General features: G+C 51.5%; 2 protein-coding genes across 2 annotated transcripts in view; both read left to right on the top strand.

Annotated features, from left to right (window-relative positions):
- Positions 1–6,384, top strand: part of STK36 (serine/threonine kinase 36) — a 19,348-nt gene extending 12,964 nt beyond the window's left edge. The window contains exon 27 of the mRNA XM_029959901.1: positions 6,363–6,384. Within this exon, the coding sequence (XP_029815761.1) occupies positions 6,363–6,384 (22 nt within the window). The remainder of the gene's footprint in view (positions 1–6,362) is intronic.
- Positions 5,863–25,034, top strand: TTLL4 (tubulin tyrosine ligase like 4). The gene is made up of 18 exons (XM_029959818.1): positions 5,863–7,637; positions 8,281–8,390; positions 8,827–8,890; positions 10,598–10,722; positions 11,114–11,224; positions 11,765–11,841; positions 12,473–12,667; positions 12,751–12,833; positions 13,876–14,004; positions 14,600–14,722; positions 16,213–16,311; positions 16,841–16,975; positions 17,716–17,853; positions 19,763–19,865; positions 20,403–20,613; positions 22,762–22,832; positions 23,426–23,508; positions 24,156–25,034. Exons 1-18 carry the CDS (start codon positions 6,385–6,387, stop codon positions 24,295–24,297), a joined length of 3,252 nt encoding a protein of 1,083 aa, XP_029815678.1. The 5' UTR covers positions 5,863–6,384; the 3' UTR covers positions 24,298–25,034.
- The last annotated feature ends 1,466 nt before the right edge of the window (positions 25,035–26,500 follow it).

Below are 26,500 nucleotides of genomic sequence, written 5' to 3' on the forward strand. Positions count from 1 at the left end.
ACTTGGAGCAGCTGTGAGGCTGGAGCTGGGATTGACCAGGTCGGAGTGGGGCACTGGGGCAGCCTGGCTGTTCGTCCTTCCATTGGGGTCTTGCCTTGACAGCTCTTGTGTTGTAAAAAGAAACCGATGGGTCTGACAGGCAAAAGGCAGAGCTGAGTTGAAACAAGCCTGGAGTGTTTCCTGAGTGCCTCCAGGGTCTGGGCTGAGAATGAGGGGCACAGGTGTGTAAAGCCCTGTAGCACTGTTCCAGCCTCCTGTCACCCCGCCTAGCTGGGCTGTGGGTAGCTCATGGGAGGCAGAGTTCAGCTCCACATCAAAACCCTGCCTCCATGACTCCCTGAGATGCTACTTCTCTTGCTCATTGTGGTGTGTTCCTCACTGAACAAGCAGGTGACACCTAGTGGCTTCTGAACAGTTTGGGGGAATTAACAGTGAATTGTTGGTCTGATTAGAGTTTTCTCTAATGAGTTTTCCTTGATTCTTAGTGTTTGTACCCAGCAGATAGTAGCACTCTGTTCTTGCATTGCTGCCTTGCTGCAGTCGTTAACTTTTGTGTTAGGTGAAGTTTGTTGATACAGATTGGCCCCTCCCACTCCTCACTCATGCCTGGGGCCCTTCTCAGCACAGCGGGGATCACATTTTGAGGAGGAGCTGAGGGGACAAATGTCACTGTCCCCAGATAATGGTGCCTGCGTGATGTTGTGTCACCGACACAGGTCATGCGCTTTGGCTGCTGTGCCATTCTGGCTGGGTGTCACTCCTTGGCATTTCCTAGGTTTGTCCCGGGCATCAAGTCTGTGAGTATTTGGCAGCTTCTTCTCAACTTCAATCTCTCTTTCTTCTCCACTCCTGAGCTCTGAGAGATTGCTGTATGGAGTGAGGTTTTTGCAGTGCCTCCAGAGGAATTTTTCCCACTCCTGTCATGGACTTGGAAGTGTCCTCAGCATATATTTGAAAGACAAACCTGGGAACCCTTTTTTCTGGTTGTAGATATGTTTCAGTAAAAAGTATCAAGAGCAGAGGATGGACAAAGAATGTATGTGTTTTGAACTAATTGAGTAGTTCTTGTCTCATTGCTATGTGTTGATATTTTATACTTGTTCCACTCGCTCAAAATCTTCCACTTTTATTTCTCTACTAAAGGCCAGACTGCCTAAGACCAGACGGAGCTGTGCTGACCACCTGTCAGTTCCTGCACTGGTAGCCAAAGTCTTCACAAGTCTTGCTGTGTAATTCTCCTGTACTTTTTCTCCCATCATGAAGCTCAGTTGCTGTCCCTTCAGTTTGAATCTTCAGGAAGGGGCTTTAGACCTCCTTGGTGAAATGCTGTTAAACACCCCATGGTTTAGCTTGTCGCTTTTAACCCAGACTCGCTTCCCTACTCTTCTTTTACACTGTGGTACAACTGGTCCCATAGCCCATACGATGAGAAAGAATAAATCAGGGATGGGAGCAAGGGCAGGCACTTCCCAGCTTCACTGCTGGAGAAACAGAGCTTCGTGGTCCACTGTCATTGTGCAGCGTGTCCACTTTGGGGCCTGGGGAATCTGCCAGGGAGAAAAGTTGATATCCTTGGGGGATTCCACACCCTGCACCTTTTGGCCTTTGCTATGGCCCACACACTGTCTGGTCACAGCTAGGTCAGCCCTCCTGGTGTGAGCACTGAGACAGCCCTTTATTTTAGATGTCCCTGGTGCACTCTCTCCATGGCAAAGCTGCAGCCCTGGATTGTCTGCCTAACGATGATGGAGTCCTTCACATCATCTGGTGCTGTGCTCCAGTGCCCTGAGAGTGGTGGGAAAGTCCCTTGTGAACTCAAACACAAGAGCCTTCAGTCCCCAGCCCAACCTGTGTGTGCATGGAGGGAGGCATTTGCTGCAGCACAGGGTGAGGTCGTGGCTGGATTCCAGCTCTTCCATGGCTTGGTCCAACACCCTACTGCCCCTAAGGAGGTCTACCTCCACCTCGGGAATGGGAGTGAACACTGGAGCTATTCTGCTTAGGTAAAGGCTCATTTTGAGCAGCCATACACTTCTCATACCTCCTTTATTCAGTGTGGAGTGGAGTTCTGCACTGCAGCTGTTGAATGGAAATTACTAGCCCCAGCGCAAATTCTGGGCACAGATGTAATCCTAGGATGCAGGTGGAATTTGCTGATGCATCCCCATAGTGGGTGGTTTCTCACTGGTATCTTTTGACCTGAGTGGCCAAGCAAAAACTTGTGGTGTTGATTAAAAGAGAAATTGTCATCCTCTTGTTTTGCACCCAAAATGTGTTTCTGCAGGATGATACTGGAGCTGAGAGGGAACAACAGTGCTTAACTGTGTGGCAAAGCAGCACAACTGTTGGTCCCTGTGCCACTGGCATTTTTGTGTTGGCCAAACTGTCTCTGAGCTGTTTTGTCCTCCCAGCAGAACCCTTTGCTCTTCAGCCTGAACTTGTGGGTGAAGTCAGACATTGCTTTGTCTCAGTGTGTGACTGCACTTGAGGCAATTTGTTTCCTGGAGCTGATGTAGGGGAGGGCTGTTTCTGTGCTGTTGAAACAACAAGTTTGTACCTAGCTACCAGGTATTGGAACAGCTTTAGGCACTCAATCAGTTGGTTTCAGATCAATGGTGTTGGACTTGTTCAAATTTTTAAATTTTTTTAAAGGGGTACAAACCCTTATTTTGAAATATATTCATTTTAAAACCTACCTGTTTGGTGTTGTTGTTAACTTGCTTGTTCAAAAGCCCCAGAGCTTCGAGTGAGGAACTTGGTGTGAACTCGAGTCTCATTTAGAAAAACACGTTATCCCTTTTAATCATAAAGAACAGAAATTGCACCCTGCAATGGCATAGAAAACAATAGCAAGCACAGTTTTCTAACCTCCCCTCCTTGTGACTTTGGGCTATGTGAGGCTGACAGCCTGTTATCAGGTCAGCTCGAAGCACATACATTTGCAAGCTCTTGTTATTTTAAGTGTGTCACCAAGCTGAGTTTAAAATAACCTCCCCAACCAAACTCCTGTGACACTCGGGCTCTTATGATCTTGTCCTTTCCTGTTAGGAATGGGACTGCAGAGAGCTGCCACATTGCCGTTAGGGGAACACATGCCACAGTGGGGCTCGGGCTGGAAGAAATGATTTTCACTGACATACGATGGGGTACACAGAGGCCAGGGCGTGTGGTGGCCCTGTGTGCCCCTGATGTGACATTTGCACAGGCTGTGGCAGTGCTCCAGCTGATGCCCTAAAGCCTCTGAGCAGGCTGTGTGGCAATAAAAGGTGCTAGCAAAATAGTTGTAAGCAAGTGCAGCTGTACGGTCACTCCAACAGTGACAACTTTGGCCTCTATATTGTGGGTCAGTAAGTCCAAGCCAAAATCCATTAATTACTTGGTTGGGTTTGAATTCCAGCCTGGCCAGTTTATCCTGGGCTTTTCCCAGCTCATGTTTCTACAATAAAATTCCAAAGTGTAGTTTTACTGCCGTTGTGAGCTGCAGAATGGACTCCAGCTCCTTTGCCATAGGGTTGGGTTGGCAGAACTAGAGATTGCATCAAGCTGTGACCTTCTTCCACCTCAAAACTCTGACTCGAGTTAAATGTAAAGGGAAAACTTCCCTGACTGGTAATCAGCAGGGATTTCCCTGAGGCAGATGATGTTTTTCCTGCCCAGAGCCACAGAGATGTGGCAGCTGCTGCCCTGTTGTGGCCATAGCCTGGCATGTGAAGGTGCCTTCATCTCCACCAGTTCTCCTGGATGCTCAGCAGCTGCTTTGTTGTGCTGTCCTTGCAGTGAGCATGGGAGACGGTTTGCAGGTGGACATAAGGAGTGACTGTGCTGGCGTGCAGGTGAGACAGAAGAGTGGATGTGGGGAAGCACATGGGGCAGAGGGGGAAAGACAAGGCGGCATGGGCTGATTCTGCTGATCTGGATGCATCCTCACCTGCTCCATGTGGGTGCATCTTCCTTTCATCCTTCCTGCCCCTCTCTCAGAGCTCCTGTGTCTCCATGGGGAAATGGTGGTTACTAGCTGTTGGCTGGCACCATCCTCACCTGGAAGCTGTACTTAAAGGCCCTGCTTCTTCTCTTCCTTATGTAGGCACAGCTTCCAGCGCACTCCTACCCTGTGTTGACTGAGCAACTCCATGGCAAAACCGCCCCGTAGAGAGACAAGTTCAGCATGTTCTCCCTGTGCTGCAATGAGGCTAGGCTCCAGGCAGTGGCAGCTGAGGCCACGCCGTGGCCAGATTTCCACCCCAGCAGCTGCAGCTGCCAGCAGTACCCCTGTGTCTGTGCTGGTCACATCTGTGCCGCTGTTGGCACTTACTCCAGATTGGGGTCACACAGGGCTTCTGGCATTTTCACACCTGTGTGTAAGCTGACTGTAAGACTCATGTCCCTTTTTACAGCTTCATTAGGCCCCATCACTTTTTATTTTTACAGTGGGATGATCCACTGATAGCTGTAAATCCGGGTGGAGATGAGGCACAGATGGCTTTCACTGCAGGCTGGTTTTGCAAGGTCATTCACAGCCGGGTGAGAGCGCAGGTGGTGGCCAAGCTGGCAGGGCATGTTGTGATGCCACAGTGACAGTCCCCTCTAAGCAGAGACACCGGGAACACTTTCATTCTTCTTGAATTTTAATTTGCTCTTTCACACCTAGTTCATTGGTGTGCTAGGTTCAATTTGTGGTTTGAGTGCGCTTTTGACCATCCGAGGGGGTAGCGTGTGGAAGCTGAGCTTTGCTCCCTTGGCTACTGGGGGAAACTTGAGCCAGGCAGGTGGTGGCATCTGAGCCACAACTTCTTCGCTCTGTGCTAATTGCTGTAAATGTCACAACACAGCCAGGTTTGCTGCCGGGGGCAGATTAGGTAGCAGTTGAATAGTGAGGTACATCTCAGTTGTGGGATTCCCTTCCCCTTGGGACTTGGAGTCCCTCTGGGCTGCAGCTCCCATAAGGATGCAGATGTCCTGTCTTCATCAGTTCAGTTTGACTGTACAAGTGCTAACAAGCAGTGCAGCCCTGTGGGTATTGAGTGGCCCTGCAACCTTCCTTGCAGAGCTTGGCAGGGTAGCATCTCTCCTTGAGAATGTGTAGCTCCTGTGTGATCCTGCATGGGATGTTCCATATTGTACAGCCTCTTGCTGAGATGCTGCTGACCTGGTATGTGCTGGAGACTGAGGCTGATTCACAGGTTGAGGTCTGGCAAGTGTAGGTCTGTCTGACCCAGCCCTGTGGTGGTGAGAGCTGCTATCACAGTGCTACAGAGCAACCCCAGGGTCTCCAAGCTACACTTTAACTGCTGCATCTAAGGCTTGACTTTCAGGTGAGACAGGAGTGTGTATGTGTGTTGCAAGAAAATCAAGAGGATGATGGTCGATGCTCTGCTTACCCTTCTTTTTATACTTTTTCTTTTTTTTAAAAAAAAACATGCAAGCATATCAGAGCTTGAAGGTGGAAGAGCCAGCCAGCCTGCTTGGAATACAAATTCCTATCGCAGCTGTATCCAGGGGCCCTCCAGGCATGTGTTAAAGCAAGACAAATAACTGGCTCATGGTTTGTTTTCTCTTTCCCTTCTCCCCAGGCAAGAGGATGTTGCGGGTGTGGTGCAATAGTTCATTCTAGGAGGATTCAGGACACTTACGTCTGCAGCTCTGTAGTCTGCCAGTTGCTCCTTGCAGGAGATTTTTCTGTAGGACTGCAGCGGGGAGGAATATGAGTGCACAGCACTGCCAGTCTCTGCTGGAAACCGAGGTGTTGATGTTAGAACAGCCCTGCGTTTGCTCCTTGCTGCCTTCTCAGCACTGAGCTCTTTAGGGTGCCCTCAGACCTCACTGAGCCTTTCTCTGGGGTTACAAAGGTGAAAAATGTTCCTTTTAAAAGCAGGGCTGAGGTTCTCACCTAGCTGTGTAACCTTGGAAGCTGAAGCTTTAAGGAATGGGGAGAAAAAAAAAGCAGACATTTTGATGCTTGTAGTGGAGTCAGGAGAGCTGGTAGTGGAGCATATGGTGTAGCCTGGAGACACAGACCTGTAAGAGTGGGCTCCAACAGCTGTGTGGGTCCAAGGCAGGCAGCCTCTCCTTGCAGACAGGGCTGCTGCCCCATGGCCCTGGCTGGCAGTCAGGCACCCCTGCATGTTTGCAGGGTACAAGCTTTCCTGCAGATGTCCCTCTCTGCAGTTTCCTTTGCATCCTCTGATTTCATGTGAGATGCCAGCTCTTCTCTGACTTGGTCTGGGGAGACTCTTGGGGAGCTCAGCAGATGGAGATGTGGTTTTCATCCTGCAGGAAAAGCAGCTCACCCTGCTCTCCTCATGGTGCACTGGGCTGTGCCCTGACAGGGTAACAGTGCCTTTTATACCGTTTTCTTGTTTCAGGCCAGCAAAGATGCTGCTGTAGATGACTGACTTGCTTGTGCCTCACGTGCTATGGCTCTACATGGCCTCTTCAGGACCAGACCATGCTAATCTGGGCCCCAAACAGGAGAAGAGTGTTGGGCCCAAATCAGGCACCCTTCTGGCTGGGAGAGCTCAGCCGTGCTGGGCCTGGCGCCTCTCTCAGCAGCAGGCGAAACCCGCCTGGAATTTAGAGAAGAGGTATGTGAGTGCTTTCCAGGATCGAATCCTGCTGCCCTCAGGGATCCCTCTGCAGCAATCCTGCTTCTTGTGCTCACCGTCACTATGCCACGCACAGCCCACTGAAGACAGCCTCCAAAGCCCTCCTGGCACTGCCTCTGCCACGGGAAGGGCGATGTCTTCCTCGCTGATGGAACCCTGCCTGCTTCCTGTGCTGGTGGAGGAGCAGTCTGGGACTGGGGTCAAAGGCTCTGCCCTCAGCTCAGGTCAGCAGGCTGCCAGCTCCTATAGACCAGTGCTCAATAACAATTCCTTCCTACGTCCAAGCAGTGCTAAAGTGCCTTTTCTGCAGTCACTGGAGATCAAAAAGGTGGAAAAACCCCACAGTTCTCCTGCTGCCTCATGGCCCCACTCTGGGGGCAATGGAGACAGCTTCTCTAGCAGCCTGATCAATGGAGCAGTGACAAACAGTGACCTTGTGTTGAAGAAAACCATGGTCCCCTCCCTGACCCTTGTGCCAAGCAGTGCTGTCCTCAGGAAGGACCAGTGCTCATGGCAGGACACTCAGAAGAGAGTTCACAGCTCAAAAGAGAAGGAGCCGGAGAAGAGCCTCTTGAAGGCTGTGCAGCAGCTAGCCAGTCAGGCTGCCGCACGCAACGGCTTTGGGTGCCAAGTCAGAAGTTCTGGCCTTACAAAGGTGGGCAGCCTGTCCAACTGGAACAGCAGGAGGAGGCAGCACGTCGGAGCGCAGCTCACCCCGAAAGACACTATTGCTCCTCTGAACTTGGAGCGGGGGAGCCATCGCCTTAACAGTAACTCGAGCCTTAGGGGCACCGGTGGTGCTGTTGCCTGCACTAACCGTGTCAGCGTCTGTCCTTTGGCCTCACGTGCTGGCGCTCCCCATGGCAGCTCCGACTGCCGGCTCGTGGGCACGCACAGCCCACGTGCAGGGAATCAGGTGGTGAGAGCTGAGCCTCTACACCTCGCTACCATCTCTGAAGTGACAAAACAGATGTCCACCATTCAACTGGAAAAAGAGAAGAAATGGGTCCGGGCTGTTGTCCCAGGAAAGCTTGAGTAAGTAGAGGCAGGAGGAGGAGGGAGGCTGGGGCGGGCTGGGCAGGGCTGGCCATTGTAGCTGTGTGTTTTGGGAGAGGATGCACTGTGGGTGGTACAGGAGTGGCTGTAAGGATTACCATGGGCTGTGTCCCTGAGCAAAACTCAACTGTGGCATCCTGGTGTGGGGGTAGCCTTCCTGCCACCCCCAGCTTGACACAAGCCCTTCCACCTTCTCCATCAGCCACAGCATGGAATTGCTGTATGGTGTTTCTAGTTTGTTTTTCAGTCATGGGGCCCTGCCTGCAGTGGCAGGCTCTGCAAGTATGTTGAGTGAAGCCTACTGTCAAGCCAGGCTTTCCTAGTCAAAGACATGGGTTCATAAAGGAACACAGAGCTGATGCAAGGACATGGAGCTCCTGCTCTCCTACTGGGAGAGGGTGTCCTTGTGCCTCTTGCTTTCTGGCTGCTCTGGAACATGTTTCTTCTCAGGGTCCTCTTGGGCCTTTCCATCTTGCTAGCTTGGGATGAGTGCTTGCACTGGAGAGGGCAGTGCTCTCACTCCCCTGCCCACACTATCTCATGCTGCCTCATGAGCTTCTGGGTTTTTTTTGGCCCCAGAAAGCATGTGCCATTCCTTCTAATGTGATGTCCTTTGTCCCAGTGCCACTGTTGATCAGTCACTGCTGGAGCCAAGCCATCCCCAGGATGAAGCAGAGGAAGAACTTCCTGATGGCCTGGACGAGAGCTGCAGTCAAGAGGAGGATGAGGACAGTGAGTGCTGGTTCCCCTGGGAGGGCTCTGCTCCATGCCTCAAAGTGGGGAGTGTGGGAGCTGTCTGGGAGCTGAGGGTGAGCACAGCTGTCCTTCTGTCTTACATTCATGCTGTCATTTCAGGATGTGCTGAACCCAAAAGTGATGTAGCAGCAAGGAGGGCAAGGGTTCCTGCATGGGTTCCTCTGGGGAGCAGGCTAGGGCTCACCACTGTCCTGGTACAGTGGTTACTCATCTTCTCTCTGTGTAGGGCTGTCAGCTCTGCCCCTTTCCCTGCTTTTTACAACACCAATTAGTGGTCAAAACCCAAGATCCAAGGATTTGGGGCAGCTAGAAGGCTCTGTCCTCTGGAGCATTTATTTTCTCTCTTCCCTTCCTAACTCTGTGTGTGTTCACTCCTCACGGAGACAAAACCTGAGTTTGTTCCTTCCTGCAGGTGACTCGGATGCTTCCTCTGTTACTGATGTGTCATCCAGTGGCTCCATGAGTCTTGTATCCAGGTTAGTAGCTGTAAATACTGCATTGAACTTGGCATATTTATCCAGACTTGTCCGTCTTTGCCCTCCCTGGTGACAGAGGAAATGTGTAGCATGTGGGATAATGGAGACAAGGTAGCAATAGACTTCCCAGCCAACGTGAGTTTCCTTGGTGCACTGCAGGCCAGAGCTACTTCTCTGGCTACAGGCAGCAGCCTGCAAAGTGCTGTGTGCATCCATTGCAGCAAAACATGGGTCTTAATTTCACTAGCACTGCCAGTTCTTGGGTTAGGTTTACTGGATTAAACTGTGCTCTTGCAGCGTCATTGCCTGGCAGATGAAGCAGAGTGGAAATGTCCTGGGCCAGAGATTGCAAATCTTTTTGTGGTCTTGTGTCTCAGCATTGCATCCTAGAAACAAGTCCTGGAGCCTGGGTTTTTCTTTAGCCTATGTGAGGATCTTTCTGTGGGGAGGATTGCTCAGCCTGTGGTCATCTGAGCCCTGCCTCTGTGACTCCTGGCAGACCTTTGTGTGACCTTCTCTTGCCCATGCAGCAACAGGAGCTGGTCTTGCACCATGGCTGCCTCAGGCTTTGCTGTCTGCCCAACAGCTTGCTGCTTGCTATCATGTCATCACTAACCTGGGAGACAAGCAAGGTTTCCTGTGAGCAAATGTTGAGCCTCAGGGTGCTGCAGGGTTCTGGGTGGGCATATTTGGTTGTGAAAGTCCTACAGAAGTGATGTAAACTGGCCCAGCAGCTGTTTCTGGCAGGATGTGGCTGGGTGGCCTCTGGGGCAGATAGGGGAAGCAGGGCTTGGGCCAAATGCCTCTTGCAGCAAGGAGGGAAGTATGTTGGCCACTTCCTGTGCAGGCTGTGTGCTGGACTGGCCTTGAAGCCTTTGCAGCTGTCTCCTGCCTTCAGTTTGTTGTGGGCAAAACCAGTTTTGTGCCAGAGAATGTTAATTAATATAATCCTTTGCCAATTAACAAACTTTTAATTATTGATTCTGATACTGAAAAGACAAAAAAATATACATAAGGACTTAAGGAAAACACCCCTTCTTCCCCCATCCTGGTTTCCAATCCCTTTGCCACAGACTACGCTCAGTCCCTTTAGTGAGGCAAGGGGTGGCCTGTGAGACTGGGTAGACAGTGTGTTGTGGTTCCTTTTAGTTTGCTGCTCTTTGTTCCTCAGTGATTGCTCTAGTGTGGCTTCTTGCACTGGCTGCAGTGGCATATATTTGAATGTATGTTCATTGCAAACTTTACTTTTCACTTCATCACAACCTTAAGAGCTATGGTACAATTTCTACCCTTCCTTCCCAGTGTTGGGGCTTGCTGTGTTAAGATGTACATACAGTGGGTAAAACTCCAGCCCTCTTCCCTGCAACACACCAAAACCAAGAGGTTACAACAGCTAAATCATATGCATTACAATCTCCACTCCTTGTTCCCATGAACTAGGTTATAGGGTTTGTCGTGTAAAAACTTCCACTCCTTGCCCCAGCAAAACACAAACCTCACAGTGCTTATTTGGTGGGTGCATTCATTGCAAGCTCATCCCCTCATCGCTGCAGGCTGGGTTACTGACCTTAATGCCCATTGCTTGTTCCACATTATGATGATGGTGCAAATTCCTGATACCAGGATCAAGGCTTCTTCTGGCTTCCCCCTTCCTTCCTGTGATACTTTTCACCTTTAGCCAACTGCCACCTGCTTCATCTTTCCTAGGAATTGTATCAAGTGCCTGGCCCAGCCTGCTGAGGCTCAGGAAAAAGTGCTCAAACCAGCTCTTGTCTGCAGTTTATTCCCTAATGTGCCTCCAACTATCTACTTCAGTACTCGGGATGAGACAGGTGAGCCAGGGTCTGTTGCCACACAGGGTAAGATTGGGCAGCCCGTTAATTAGGAAGCAAGCAGTGCCAGCACACAGCCGGGAGCTGGCTGGAGTGGCTTCCCTTCACCCCTCCCATGATGAGACCTAGCACTGCTCTGAGGTCCAAAGGACTGGAGTAAATTATACTACTTCCATAGCCTGGAGCATGACTCACGCTGCCACTAAATTCCAGTGTCCTGGATCTTCCTCAGCTATGGAGTCTTCTGCTCCATGCTAGTTCTGCAACGGGGGCTACGCACCCTTCTTTGCAGGCCTGGTACCTGTGCAGCAAATCATAAGAACCTTGCAGCTGTAGAAAACCCAAGTATTGTGTTTGTTTTCCTTCAGTCCTTAACTTTTTGCCTTCCTAGTGGAAAAGCTGCCTTGGGAGCAGAGGAAGCTGCTGCGCTGGAAAATGTGTGGAGTCACACCGAACATTGTGAGGCAAACTGTTTGCAGGTCCCACTTCAGAGTTAGCAAAAGTAAGTTGTGGGTAGCAACATTGTGTCCTTCCTCACCTCCAGTCCGTGGGCCTGAGAAGGCAGAATGGCTGGGAAAAGTAGAGCAGAAGCAATACAAGCTTGGCACTGCAAGATGCTGGGTTCCCATTTCTGCCTGCCTGACCTGCAGTACCCAAGCTCTGTAGGTCCTGGCAGGGCCTAATCTCTGTCTTGGCTCATCCCTGGCATGGACCACAAGGACTTACTCCTGGGCTGTCAGGCAGCATGTGGGGCAGCTTTGCTCTGGCTTGCCACTGCAGGGAGGCTGGCCATCATCTGGTGCCAGCCCCAGCACTGCTGCCCCTTGTCCCCGTGTGCTGAAGAAGAAGCCATCCTCTCTGACCACAGCCAGAGTTCTCAGGGTTGGTAATCTTGCAGTAGCCAGTATGAGTGCTCTGTGCTATAGCTGTGCAGCATCCCTGGCACGCTTCTGCCTGCCCCAGGAGATGGGGTGCTGGTGGCTTGAGAGGGTGTTATGGGTGGCAGCATGCTTGGTACTGGACTTTTCTGTTTTTCCTACAGAAAGCAATGACTGGCTGGGTTGCTGGGGCCACCACATGAAATCTCCCAGCTTCAGAGCCATCAGGGAGCACCAAAAGGTAGGGGATGTTTTGGGCTGACTTCCTTCACATGCATGGAGGTGTGTTGGAAACAAATTGGGTGACCCTCTCCTCAGGGCCAGGTGTTTGCTGTGCAGGCTGTCCCTGCAGTGTCCCTTCCAGAACTGGGAGAGGAGCTCAAGAGGAAGGCACAGCTTGGTGAGCTTCTCTGCTGTGGCTCTTGCACAAACTGAGGCTGTAGCCAAATTGTGTTCACTTGTGAGCTTGTCTAAATTCAGTTGTTGCTACTTAAAGCAGTCCTTCCTCTGGCAGAATTGAGAGGTAGGGGCAGTGCCCTCTCTGCCAGTGCAGCAGAGGGGATGTACCTAATTCAGATCACAAAACAGTCAGGTGTGGCTGTGGGGAGCCTGTGAGGGACCAAAGGTTTGGTATCTATCACAAGTACATGTTTGCTCTGGAGAGCTGTGATGCTCCAAACCATGTGGTTTGTCCCTACAAAGCTTCAGAAGCTTCAAGTGGAATCAATTTGGGTGCAATCCTTGGAGGGGAGCAAAGAGTGTCACCCTGCACTGGATTCAGAAAGGACCTATCCTCTGGCCAGCGAGTAGGAAGGGGCAGGCAAGGAGCTGGGGAAACAGGGAAATGTCATAGCATCTGGCTTCCTTTCCAGCTGAACCACTTCCCCGGCTCATTTCAAATTGGGAGAAAAGACCGTCTGTGGCGCAACCTGTTGAAGATGCAGGCTCGCTGTGGGAAAAAGGAGTTTAACTTCTTCCCTCAGTCCTTCATCCTGCCACAGGACATCAAATTACTCAAGAAGGCATGGGAGGAAGGAGCTAGCAGACAGAAATGGATTGTGAAACCAGTAAGTGTAAAGCAGAGCTCAACCTTCTGTCCCACTGTAGCTGCAGGGAGAAGATCTGATCCCTTCTTGTTTGTGTTTTGCAGCCAGCATCAGCAAGAGGCATTGGTATCCAGGTCATCCACAAATGGAGCCAGCTCCCCAAAAGGAGGCCGCTGTTAGTACAGAGGTGAGTGAAGGAAAAACCATGGTTGACACACAGCCTGGGACCTTGTAGTGGCTGGTCTCTCTGGCCAGTTCTGGGCCGATGCCACTGTATGGCAGAGCAGAAGCATCTGATTTGCATTTCAAGACTTCTCTGGAGACTGCCTGGGTGTCCTGCTGCTGGAAGTCTGGCTCTGTCAGCTGCAGCTGTCAGTGCTGCTGTCTCTGCGTAGATATTTGAGGTCTTGGATACAAACTGACTTCATGAGCTTTCTGGAGCTTCTATCTGGCAGGTGAACAGCTTTGGCTCTGCTGTGATCTGGCTCCTACTGCTCTCTACTCTGTGGTTTGGCATATTTGGAGACAAACTTTATCCAAGTCCCAGGGAAGAGGTGGCAGTTGTCAAAGATTTGTTCTTATCCAAGTTAGAATGGTTCAGTAAGAACCTCAGTATGTATAGATGTTAGTGAAAGGATTTTCTTGAATTAACAGAGTTGTCAATCTTCTTCCCCTTCTGCAGAAAAATGGAATATCTTGTCTTGGTTTGATGCTGCTTTCTGGGAAGATTCTTGAGGGCAGGAAAACTGTGCAGTTTTTTTGGCAGACAGGGAACTGCTATGTTTGCTTGTTTGTTCTCCCTGTCCACTTCTCATGCAAAGTGATAAACTTTCCTATGGGAGATCATGAACTTCTAAGATGAATAATCAAATGATTTGGATTAAAATATCCAACTGCTTCTGCTCACTGTACCAAACCATCTGTGCTGTACTGCATGTCTTAGATGTTCCTGAATACTGTGATCAGTCTTGTGGGTGTGGAAAAACTACTGTGCCTTAGAGCTGGGGAAAATCTTTTCAAAATGGAACTGAACAAAAGGGAACACTGCTCCTGTGCTGTGGAAACTCCCCATGCATAGGAGAGCTGCTCTTTCTCTCATTTTGACTGTGATGTGATTAACTTGGAAATGCTGTGCAAAAGGACTTCTACACTGATCCATTGTTTTACCAAGCCTTCTGAGTTTTCATGTGTTCCTGCACATGAAAATCATAACTTACTTGCCTCTGCAGGTATCTGCACAAACCCTACCTCATTGGCGGGAAGAAGTTTGACCTGAGGATCTATGTTTACGTCACTTGCTATGATCCCCTCAGGGTCTACCTGTTCAAGGATGGATTGGTTCGCTTTGCCAGCTGCAAGTAGGTTGTGCAGGAGAGTGGTGCTGGGGCTGCCTTGGTGCCAGGGCATGTGTGGCTGTGGTACCTGCCTCGGCTGTGGCAGGAGAGAGTCATCCCCTAGATGGTGATGCTCAAAGCTATATCTTGCTTGCTTAAGAAGCAGAGTGGAAATGCACGAGGTCGTTGCAGGTGACGGTGTTGAAAGGGAATGTGAGAGGATGCTGCCTACATCCACCTTTCCCAGTGCAAGATGAGCTCAGTGTAAAGCAGTTCTTGAAACATGCTGTCTGTTCTTCGTTCTGCATAAAAGCTGGCACACCAGAATCTGAGATGTTTCTTCTAGTTTTCATTATATGCCTCAGACTACTGCAGTTCCAGCAGTGCTTCTGCTCACCGATGCTCTGTCCTTTTCTTAAGGACATGCTGTGAGGATGGGATTACGTTCCACTGTCCCAAGGAAGCCTGTGCTGTCTCATGTTTTGTCCTTGAGCTCTAAGCCTGTGGGGTCAGAGAGCTCCAGGCAGCAGGACTGGTGGGTGGCTAAGAGTGGTCTGAGATGGACCTGGGGGCAGCCAGTTCAGTCTCAGACTGCTTGTGCTCCTATTGCCTCTTCCAGGTACTCCTCCTCGATGGAGAGCCTCAGCAACAAGTTCGTGCACTTAACCAACTACAGTGTGAACAAGAAGAACACAGAGTACAAGTCCAACTCAGATGAGACTGCTTGTCAGGGACACAAATGGTAGGTGCTGCTTTTAGGGCACAGGGCAACTCTTTATATTTTCTGTTAATTCAGACTTCTTTCAGTATTCCTGCCCAAAAATTGAACTTGCTTTCTGTATCATCTGCTCCCACTGGGGAAACTGAAAGAGCAGAGTGATTTTAGCATGAGTTAGTGTCAATGGAATCTGGATGGTTTCCGTGCCTTGTGACTTATCTTGTCCACTGCTGCTTGGGCTGTGGTTACTGTTCATCCTGCCTGTGTCCGTGCCGTTTCCTGCTTCCAATGCTGCAGTCATCTGTGTTCATTCATTCCTTTGCCCTATTGTGGGGGCGATGGCATGTGGTTAAAGCACAGTCTGATTGGTTTTGCTGTCAGGAATTGAATGGGTAATTGTGATGCTTAAATTGGCTAGATGGAAACTTCTGCCCATCTCACTCTTGACTTCCCTCTGGAGCCAGAGAAAGGGACAGCCCTGTTACAGAATGTTAATTTATGTGCGCTCGGTGTGAATAGGAGCAGTGGTGCCATTTCTAGACCTTTGGAAGGAGGGCTGCAGTCTTGCAGGAGTTCCCATTCCCTGCTGTCCCATGGGTGAACGGGTGCAAGCCCCGGGCACTTGCCTCTGATTCCATGGTAGTGTTTGAACTCTTTTAAAAATAGTGCAGGGTAGAGTTCTCAATTCGCAGCCTGGACAGGGCTACTGCACTTCAAAGGGAGTTGCAGAAGGTGGTTTGCTGTGGTCAGATTGCTTTCTCAGGCCAGGACATGCTGCACAGGGGTCTGCTTCTCCACTGGGACTTTTAAGCAGTTTGCTGCCTCCCAGCAGTTGCAATCGCATGGGGGTGGGATTGTGTGGGTTTGCTGTACTGCCATTGCAAGTCAAAGCTGGCTGCTCTCATGTTAAAGATAAGTGTGGCTGTAATCCACTCCATCTTGTATGCAGGAAGCATGACCTTTGGATTCCTGGCCATTAGCCACATGCTCTCACTTGAGAAATATCTGAGCATCCTTGGCTTAGTGTCAGGGTAGCTTGCAGCATTCGATGTAGTGTGGAAAACTCCTATAAAAGCAGAGATGCTCCCCCATACCATCTTGTTCCCCACATTTTTCAAAAATTCTTCTTGCCCCGAAGCCTCAGTGAAATGGCTTTAACTAAAACATTTTCAGGATCTTGCTGGATTCCTGCTGAGCTGCTTTGCAGTGCTGCGGGGGAAGGCCTGCAGGAAGGGAAGGTTTGCTGAGGACATGGAGGGGGAGGGAAGAGAAGATGTGGGCCTGACTTACCTTGCTCATGTGCTAATTTGAGACCATACTGGGACAAATTTATGTTCCTAGTAGCTTGGGCCTACAAGACAAGGGGCCACGCTGGGGAGGGCAGCAACTGAGGGGCTTGAGGATGGCAGAAAGATGGCTGTGCCAGGGAAGGGTGTTGTCAGGGCTCTCCTCTGTTGCTTTCACTCCTTTCAGCAAGGGGCTACAGAGCTACCTCCTTTGCTTTCTCTCTCCAGGGCACTCAAAGCTCTCTGGAATTACCTGACCCAGAAGGGAGTGAATAGTGAGGCCATCTGGGAGAAGATTAAGGACATCGTTATCAAAACCATCATTGCGTGAGTCCTGGCACCCCTTGCTCTGTACCTGGCTGTGCGGTACACCCTGACCCCTCTGGCTCTCCAGTCCCCTCTCAGCCTGATCCTTTTGCTCTTAATTGAAATGGTATCACCACTGTTGGCTTCAGTATTTCTATCTGGATTCTTCCTCTCATCCTGTTACGTATGCTCGTGCTGCAGTGGGTAAATACACCTTACATTTCCTGGGCCTGCCTGCAGACCAGGAGGGTGTGGTATGCCCGGTGCTGCCCAGCTTGCTACCCACTCACCTGCTTTGCCAGGGAGCCTGACAAGAATGGTCCCTGATGCAGAATGAATCTTGTGTTCAGCAGTCCATGCTGCTGATCTGCAGTGCTGGATCCGTACGCAGTGCAGCAGTAGCAGTTCACAGGCCTGTGTCGGTCTCTCACCTACCTGATCCTGCAGCATGTGGCTGCATTATGCTTCCAGAACTGTCAGCATGTGCTGTGAACAGCCAGACCTCTGCTGTCTGACTGTTGGAAACAAGCATTTCTTCCTTGGCTTGCAGATCTGAGCCGTACGTGAACAGCCTTGTGAAGATGTACGTGCGCCGGCCATATTGTTGCCATGAGCTGTTTGGGTTTGATATCATGCTGGATGAAAACCTCAAGCCCTGGATCTTAGAGGTCAATATTTCCCCAAGGTAAAGCAGATTCTGAGCTGCAGCAGAGTGAATAATGGCCTTCCCTTTAACACAAAATGAGTTTGGTTTGTGATGTCCCCTGTATCCTGTGCTAAAAGACTGTGGGCTTTGAAGCCTCCCTCTCCAGATTGCCAGAATGAAGGTCCTCCCTTCATGTTGCAAAAGCAACATCCATCTGCAGCTCAGAAAGCTTTGTTGGGCATGCTCCAGCTAGAGCCAGGGAAGAATACGTTAAAAAAGGAAGGCCAAGGAGGAATGTGTCATGTACAGAATGGGTGATGGCAGAGATTTCTTCTCTGCGTGGGCAAAAGTGATCAGCGATTCCACTGCCTCATGCACCATTTCTTCCTTGCTGACAGCACTCAGCCCGGCAGTGTCGGCTGTGCAGACACGGCTGGGAACTGCAGTGTAACTGAGCATGGCCTTTCCTGCTGGCAAGAGTGGATGGGCATGAGCTGGACACAGAGCCATGGTCCTACACAGGACTCTGGGGATGGATTTGCCTATTTCCAGCAAATTTGGGAAGAGATGGAAAAGTGAACCATTTCTGATGGGGAACTCCCCTTTCAAAGAGCTGTTGTCAGGATTTTTCTCTGTGTCTCATAGCTAGCTGTGATGAGGCAAGGGGCAGGCTGCTGTTTGTATTCTGGTCAGTAATAACCCAGGGATTGATCTCAGGGCCATGGACCTCAGCACCTCCATTCTGTCACTCAAACTGCTGTTATGCTTTGTCTCTGCAGCCTCCACTCCAACTCGCCTCTGGATGTGAGCATCAAGGGCCAGATGGTTCGAGACCTTCTCAACCTTGCTGGCTTTGTTCTGCCCAGCATGGACAGCGTGGCCTCAAGGCCAGAGACAAGAAGTAGCTCTACCTGCAGGTTAGCCCCCTTCTCTGTCAAAGAGGCAGGCTTTTTCTTGAGTGATTTCATCTGGGAGGCTACTTAGAGCCCAGCAAATGCTGGGCTGTTGAGAGCCTGTGCTTGCTGGTCCTTCAGATATGGGTTCAAGGAACTTGCATCATTGCCTGGGTATCTGGTTTCTGCGATCTCTTCAAGGTAGAAGGATTTATGCCCTTTCTGCAGGTCCATAGTTGGAAGTGAGGCCAATGTAATTTGTGCTTGCTCTGCAGTTAGTCAAACTCTCTTGTCTTTCCCCCTGCCAGAACTAATATGATGCTGAGCCTCACAGCCTCTCAGTTTGCTTGAAGCTTCCCTCTCCAGATTGCAGGAATGAAAGTCCTCTCTGCCTGCAAAAGCAGCATTCATCTGCAGCTTAGAAAGCTTTGCTGGGCATGCTGGTTGACTCTGTTGGGGCTGGATCCACTTGCCCTCTGACTTACCAGAACTGATGTGCCACTTCTTTGAGCAAGAGGAGCCCCTGTTATTTTGCAAGGGCTGGATTGGTTAGTTCCTTAGGCAGGACTGCTGCTGTCGAAGGCTGCAGACCTATGGGTAGGGGTGTGCACAGTCTTAACCTTGCAGCTAACATGACTGTTTCTTGCATAAGGTTAATTCCTGGGCATGTGTCCACCCAGGCCCCTGTTCCTCACCACAGCTAGGGCTTATCCTGCTTTCAAACCCAATGGCTAGAAGGAAACCAGTCTGTTCCCTGCAGCAGAGTGGCTGCTGACCATATGTCACTGAAGGAGCAGCTTGCTGGGATGAGCACCCACATGCAGTGATGTGTGGTCATGCCAAAAGATGGGGCTCTTGCCCTCTGTGTGCCCTGTGCCTTCAGTGAAGGGAGAAGCTGGAGCATGGGCCTGTTCAAGATGGGAAGCTCTCGCCAGCTCATCTGTTGTGCTTTGTTCGCACACTGGTTTGTGGCTTCCGATGGAGGTGCTGAAGGGCAGGTGTCCTTGGAGGGACCTGCAGGGGATTAAGCAAATCCTTAACATGGTTTGGATGATACATTACCAGAGTTCTTCCATCCAGGGGCAAGGTTGTTTAATAGTATCTCCTGCCCTGAGAAGGGTATGAAAGGTCTTTTTGCATATGGGCCTAATTCCGGTAGACCTGTATGTTCCCTGAGCACCATGCAGCACAGCCTCGAGGCTCTGCTCCCCCTGTTTGAATCTGCACACAACTAATTACTTTTGCAGTAGCAGAACAAAAAAAGCTATGTTAATAGCTCAGTTGAAAGGTTTTCAAGAAGTGTCTCCCAGACTCTGGTATCCCTGAGTGGTTCAGTTGGTGCTTAGAATACTTTAAATGGTTCTTGGTCAGATAGTACAAAGGCTGGGATTTCCCATGGCATGTGGAGCTGGAGTTGGATTCAAGTCTTGAGAGGTCCTGGATGCCAGAGGAAGTTTTTGATCTAGGAGTTCTCTTCTTCCTTGTGCAGTACCAGTACTGAGTACTTGTACCCCCATCCCTGTGCTTGCAGTTAGGAAGCTGTGTTCCAAGTGCAGTGTAAACATGAGATCCCCCAGGCTTCATGTGCTGTGAATCATGTCACAGTGTATCTTTGACCCTCTTGCATCCTATGTGAGTGTGAAGTGATGGTTCACCTTTTGGATGAAGGAACACTGAAATGCCTTAGCAAGGAGCTGGCAGAGTCCTCCCAGTTTCCCTGCCCACAGCCTTCCTGGGTCCTGTGCTGATGGACACGGCTGTGGATGCGTCACTGATCTTGGAACTAGTGAAATCCTTGGAGAAAGTGTTCTCTCCTCCATGGCATCTTTCTGAGGGTGTCACTGCTCTCTCAGAAATTCGTGGGAGCAGGTCTGCCATAGCAGGGCTTTGTCTTGTTTGCTTAAATGCTCTACTACCTCTCTTGTGTTCTCAGTCTGGACAGTGCTTTGAAAGAAAAGCCCAAGCCAGTGTCTGAGCATTTCAGAGCAGAGAAGATGAAGCAGGCCTATTACTTGATGCAGAAGATACCTGACCAGGTATGAAACATTCTCCTTTGATACTTGCACCATCCTCCCAAGCCCTTGTCCCCACCGGTCCCACAGGTCTATCCCTGGTCCCTCTTCATATTGTGTCCCTCTCTGAGGTCAGCCAAGTGATGGGGCACACTTAGGCTCCAGTGGGTTACAAGATCACTGATCAGAAATAAATTGGATTTGCTTAAGCCAATGTCTCACTGACTCATCTGTACATATAAATAAGTGTGTGCTGAGAGGCACATTGCCTACCAGTCCCCAAAACAGAGCCTGAGCACTGCCTGTGCAGCTCTTATAAGCCTTTACCTGCTGACCCTATGCAGGTTAGCAGGGCTGCTGGCCTTGTGTGCCTCCTGGCAGTGTGTGTGAGAGACTGGGCTGCAGAACTGGGGATCTCTTCAGTTCTGTGCAGTGTTGATGTTATCACTGAGCCTAGAGTCCTTCAGTTTCCATGGGACCTGTGCCCCAAAGAGCTCAGACACATGGAGACCTCTGCTTGAGAGATACTTCTCCCTGACCCTGGGTTGCTCTTGTCTGCAGGATTTTTATTCTTCTGTCTTGGATACCCTGACCCCAGATGATGTTCGCATCCTGGTGGAGACAGAGGATGAATATTCCCGGCGTGGGCAGTTTGAGAGGGTGTTCCCCAGCCACATCTCTATGCGGTACCTGCGCTTCTTTGAGCAGCCTCGTTACTTCAACATCCTGGTGACCCAGTGGGAGCTCAAATACTACTTGAATAGACAGAAAGGTAACTGCCCTCCTAAAGCCTGACACAGCCACCTGAGTCAGGCAGGCTGCCTGCCGGCAGTCGTGGGAGGCTTCTGAGCTACGCATGTTCAGAGGGAGCTGCCTGCCTGCACACTAACCAGTAGGAAAAGTGTTACCCTCCCAGACTGCTTCAAATATCACAAAAAGGTTATTCTGAGTTGAAAAGAGGTGATGACTGTTCGGCACCAGCACTTCTAGGTGCCTTGGGGATGAAGAGGCTGGGATTAGCTACATCAGCCTGTACCTCTGGCCTCTTTTGAGGGAGAAACAGCTGGAGTTCCTAGCTTTGCTCCTTACAGGTGATCTGGGAAGGGAAGGAAAAGTTTGGCCTATTCCCTGGTCTCCTGCAGCTTTCTAATTGATGAAAAATTGTCAGCATGCAGACAGAAATTTTTCCTAAGCACTAGAAATCTAGCTAACATTTCCACCTTTCCAGGACATAGTTCTGTATTTTAATAAAAAACATCCTGTAATGAGGTGGCTGGACCAATTCCTTCTCACCCAAGGCTGTCTCTGTCACGGTAACAGTAGAGGCTATTTGGGAGAGAGAATCAATGAGGTCTAGCATGATGGATTAGTGGACAAAAAGAAAGAGACTGTGGCTCAGGGCTCTCTGTCCAACATCTGATCTAGTTGGATAGGCTTCTGCAGGAGCTGGCCCTCCACTGTGATGTCCGTATGTGTGCTCCCAGCCTGGCTGTCATGCAGAGAAAAAAGAAAAATGCTTTTGTCCCTTTTCACTGGTGTTAAAGCAAATATCAAAGGGGTCAGTAACAGTCTTTCACAGGGAGATGGAAACCTCATAGCCCTCTTCAGCTGCATTGTCAGCATGTGTCATACTTTGCCTCGCTAATACCTTTGCTGGATGCTCTCCCGTCAGCTGGAAGGAAGATCCTGTCATCGTTCTCACTGAAGTGCTGCCCAGAACTTTGTAGCTTAGGCCAGGGTCCTGGGTCAGTGCTCCAGCTTCCCCAAAGCAGCCCAGTGAGTGGATTTACTCTCCCCACTCATTGCTGTTCACCTCTGAGCAGAACCCAACTTCCCCTGTCCCCTTCCTGTTCCCTGTGTTCCATGCCTTCCTCTCACCCTAGCCAGCAAGGTGCAAAGCCTGTGTAGGTGCACAGGCTGAGGACAGGGTGTCCAAGCTGCCCCACTCCCCTCAGCCCCAACACGTGTTTGGTTTTTTTTTACAAGATTCTGGGGCTTGCTGACAGGTCACTGAGGAGCAGGGTTTGGACAGCAAGGATTTCTCCTATAGCCAGGACTGGTATCATATAGCAAACTACAGTAATCCCAGCTGGACAGCATCAAGTTCCTGGCCATTGCTCTGCTGGTTCTTAAATCTCAAGGCACCTTAGTTTCTGCTATGACCTGAAGGCTCTTAAAAAAGAAAACAGGACGGGAGCAGCCCTGGATTTCTCAATGTTTTTGGGTTATTTCTGGTCAGTGCAGTTGAACATGTGGCTCTGTTTCAAGATGACCTCTCTGTGCTCTGGAGCACTGTGTCTTGTGTGTGGTGAGAGGAATGGTCCCTTCCAGTCACGCCAGTGATGAGCTCGGTCCCACTGTCAGGGATGGAGACCAGGTCTCAGTCCACATTGAACTCTGGATGAATCCCTGCAGGGAGGAGATGATACGCTGGGATGCTGCAGCTGATCAGTGCTGTGTAAGGAGGAGGTTGCCTGAGCTGCCCTCCTCTGGGAAGGAGGCCGATGACAGCAAAGCTGCTCTACATTTGTGTTGTAGGAACTTTCACCGGTGCAGCCCAAATCAGGTGCTGCCGTTGGCAGGCACTGGGCTCAGGGGGACAGCCAATCTGGTCTAATTTGGCAAATCTTGTGTTGCCCCAGTTTCCCTGTTTCACTGAGACTGCTGCATGGAGTGTCTTGGCTCCCTGGGAGGAAGGCAGGCACTGCAGCAGCCCATGTGCTGGTGTTTGCTCGTACAAAGGGTGAACGCCCTTGATTTACCCCATGTTTGCTGGCGGTCGGGCACGTGTTCAAGTAGTGATTGCATAGCATGTTCTGCGTGGTCAGTGCAGCATATTTACATGCTTCAAGCTGGGAAGGCTTAACTCTTTGCAAACCTGGCTGTTCATTCTCACTTCTTGTCTTCTGTCGCTTCCCAGGTCTGGAGCTACTGAAGAACTGGTGTGTCAAAGGGTACCACACTGGGACAGGGACAGATTTTGCCCAGATGGTGCGTATGACTGTGGGTAAGGTAGTCAGAGAGGCTTGTTTGCCTGCCAGAGTTGGGTAGAGAGCCTGCTTGTTCTGCTTCCTCTGGTTCCTGCCTTACCTGTTTGCCTCCTTCTTCCCTCTTTGCCAAGGCCTCTGGGAGTCTGGAAAAACCCATGCTGCCCTATTTCCCATTCCCACTAACATGAAGTCATGAACAGTATATCAGATCTACAAGTAATTTGCATCTGAATATCCTTGGGTGCACTGGGTACAGCCCTACATATTTGGCACCTGGCCTGCCCTTTAGTCTCTTTGCGAGGGAGTCATCTCCGTCTGTCACTCTTGTGCCTTACAGCACACTTATGCACTGAAAGAAACCCACTTTTGACCTCGAGATGCTTTACTCCCACTTTCAGCAGAGGGATTCATTAGGCAGAGAGCAAAGACTGCTCTGTTTGCTATTCTTGGAACAGTCTGGTGGCAGTGACGATGTGCGGCAGAGGCAGCTCTAGCTGAAGCTCTCTAGGGCAGCCTATGGCAGAGCATAGCAGGCTTGAGGGATTTTTGCCATGACTTAAATAGCCATTCTGTTGTCTTTCTCTCCTCCTGTAGTGGTCGTTGCCAAAGTCTTTCTTCCTCCAGAAGAGTAGCATTCAATCTAATGGCTTCAGCAAACTGGAACTGGGCAGACTGGGGTAAGTTTGCACTGGCCGTGACAAGCACGGTGTTCACAGTGTGGCTTTAGGACTAGTGTCCTTGGAGAGAACTGGCAGCAGGGAAAGTAGCTTTGTTTAAGGGGAGAGGAGCAGGTTGGTTTGCAGGCTCTGAAGCCAGCTTCAGCTCTCTGGAGAGCCAACTGGTGGGTCTGGCATGATGTCTGCGTAACTGAACATGTCTCCTTGGCACTGTGCGCCCAGCTCAGATGGGAGTGAAGCCCAGAACAGCCAGATTGAGTAATGTTCAGGGCTGTCATGGTCAGGACATGCTGACAAGATGTTCCCCTGATAGGGAACTGTGCCACTTCTGTGGGCACTGATGTGGTTAGCAGTGAGCAGAGGCTCTCAGCTGCAGCATAGACTGGGGGAGCAGTGAGGCCTCGAGGTCTGCCTTACTCTGCCAGCTTCCCTGAGCAAAGCTGGGCTACTGGCCCTGAGAGCTTCCTGCAGAGAGGTGAAGGATAGGGTCTGGCTGAGCCAAAGTGGAGAGGCGGCACACCCCTTTTCTCTTGTGCTACGGGAAAGGACATCCATGTTCCTGTGCCCAGACCAGTATGGACTTGGGTTTACATTCAGACAGGGAGATCACTGTCCCTAAGCAGCATAGGATCTCTTTTCTCCCGCAGTACACACCTCCCTTCAGCTGGTGAGGACCTTACAAGATGCCTGGAGCCCAGCCCTACTCAGAGCTTACCTCTCAACAAGTGCACTGGTGGAGCCAACCAGAGACCTTCTGGCTGCCTCTCGGACACCGCCCTGGTGATGTGACCAGGCAGCCACTGGGGACACATCAACCTACCTCAAAGGAAGAGATGGGAGCTGGCTCTGTAGAGCAAGGACTGTGGGAGCTCCTTGCACTGCACACTTGCTTGCGGGGCTGTTTTTGGAGAGGGATGTTTTACTGGGCAAAGAGGAGAGCTGTGTGACTTCAGCTTTCAAAACAAATGGCAAAGCCTGAGGAAGTGGGGTTTGTCAGGCCTTTGTCCTAGGCTGCTTTTAAATCCTGACATGGTGGTTTATCTGCTGCATGGGAGCTGGCTGAGCCTGCCCTTCTTGTCCTCAACCAGCATAGGCTGAGCCCTTGGTTGCCTGTGTCTCTGTGTCCTGAGCTGCTGGCAGCCAAGTGTGCTCTTGCCCTGCTGCAGCCTGGCCCCTGGAGAAAAGTCCCCTATCAGTACCCCACTCCTCTGGAAGGAGCAGGGCTTGGGACCTTTTCTGAACGCCTGTGCCAACATCCTGCCCTAACCCCAGCATCGGGCCCTGGGGGATATCTCAGGCTTGCACATTGCTGCTCAAGAGACACCATGTGTAGCAGCATGGCTGCAGTTTATGGGGACAGTAGGGCTGCTGGAGATGGAACATCCTTCAGCCGAGCCCATCAGCTCTCTGGTGTGCCCTACAGCATACGTGTGTGGACTGCAGGCTGATGCTCTTCTCTTGGACTCTGCTCTCTATTTTCCATTTGTTTCTCAAGGATTTTTATTAAAGTTTAACACTCAGCTGCTCTCCTTGTTCTCATATGTCTCTCTTTCCCTGATCTCTTTGTGTCTGGGATGCAGCTCAGCTGTTCCCACGGGACTTCACTGGGCTCTGGACAGGGCAGCTTTGTGCTACCACCCCGCTTTTTCCCCGTCCTTCTCTGAGCACGGGTAATTCTTGCTGCCCTGGGGGCCAGGTGTGTGTGCCCCCCTGTGTGGAGGAGCAGCTCCCAGCATCACTGCCTTATGTCCTAGGGACTCTCTTGTGGACCTGTAACCAAGGGGAACAGAGCAGTCCAGCCTTACAGTAGGAGGAAGGGTTGGGTGCCTGTACAGGGTTACATTGCCCCAGCCCGCTAGCTGGATGCTGGCTGCTTGGGCAGGTTGTTGGGGACCAGAGGAGATGCTGAGCTTCTTGTGTGGGCCCTGGGGCTTACAGAAAGCCCTTCCTTCCTCTCTCCTTGCAGCCCCCCGTTTCCCGGCACTGGGCCCTGTTTCTCCGGTCTCCTTGGTGACAATCTCATCTCTCCTCGGCTTCTCTCCAGCACCTGAAAATAGCCTCCGAAAGTGGAGATGCCTGCTCCCTTCCCTGCTGCCAGCACCCACGATGGCCAGGCTGGAGCCAGGCTGCTCTGCACGGCACAGCTGTAGCGGCCCGCCCCCGTCGCTCTGCACCGCTGCGGGGCACGGGCCACCCGGCTGTGTCCTCCTGTCACCCCAGTACCGAGCTCTCGGCCTCGTCCCTCCTCTTCCCGCCTGCCGTAAGGCAGCACCAGGGGATTCCTTCCACCCCGCCACGGGCCAGTGTCTCCAGCTGTCCCCTGGAGCCAGGCAGAGCCCTGTCCCATTGACCCGGCAGCCACCAGCCCGCTCGCCCACGGCTGCGCCGGGCCGGCCCGACAAGCTGGCCAAGGTGTTATTTGAACCTCCCTGAAATAGAAATGGAGCCGAGAGAGGGCGGAGGGCGGGTAGGCGGCAAGGAAGTTCCCCAGCAGGTCGGGCTGCCCCCGCCGTGGGGCCGGGGTGGCTGTGCACAGTGAGCCGTAACAGGACCCTGGGCAGGGGCGGGCAGGGGCAGGCAGGGATGGCCAGCGTCGAGGGCGAGGGATCCGCAGCCGCTCTGGCCGCCTCTCAGCCGTGACTTGACCCAGCCCTTCTTCAACACCTCCGGGGAATGGAACATGCTGTGTTCCCCACCCGCGATGGGGCGGGGGCACCACCCGGCGGGCAGGGCGCTGAGCACCGCTCCTGGAGAACGGGGGTCCGCGGAGCGGGGTGTCCTCCCGCTCTCTGCCCCCAGCCATCCCTCCATCACCCCTTCCCTCGGATCCCCAGGGCCAATGCTGTTCCCGGAGCCGCGGCACCCCCCTCCAGCCCTGGGCTGTGGGCGCTGCGTGGCCGTGTCGGCGGTGTCCCCCCCCCGCGGCGGTGGCGGGGGCATGGCTGGCATTGCTCGCTGACACCCTATCTGCCAGGGCCACGCCAGCCGCGGG

Source organism: Manacus vitellinus, unplaced genomic scaffold (assembly GCF_001715985.3).
Source record: "Manacus vitellinus isolate BGI_N305 unplaced genomic scaffold, ASM171598v3 scaffold_22_pilon, whole genome shotgun sequence".
In the NCBI taxonomy this organism is placed as follows: domain Eukaryota; kingdom Metazoa; phylum Chordata; class Aves; order Passeriformes; family Pipridae; genus Manacus; species Manacus vitellinus.

Coding starts and splice junctions, on each gene's coding strand:
- TTLL4 (XM_029959818.1), top strand. CDS start 6,385: ATGACTGACTTGCTTGTGCCTCACGTGCTATGGCTCTACATGGCCTCT. Junction 11,225..11,764: donor CCACTTCAGAGTTAGCAAAA/GTAAGTTGTGGG, acceptor TTTTTCCTACAG/AAAGCAATGACTGGCTGGGT. Junction 16,312..16,840: donor GTTATCAAAACCATCATTGC/GTGAGTCCTGGC, acceptor CTTGGCTTGCAG/ATCTGAGCCGTACGTGAACA.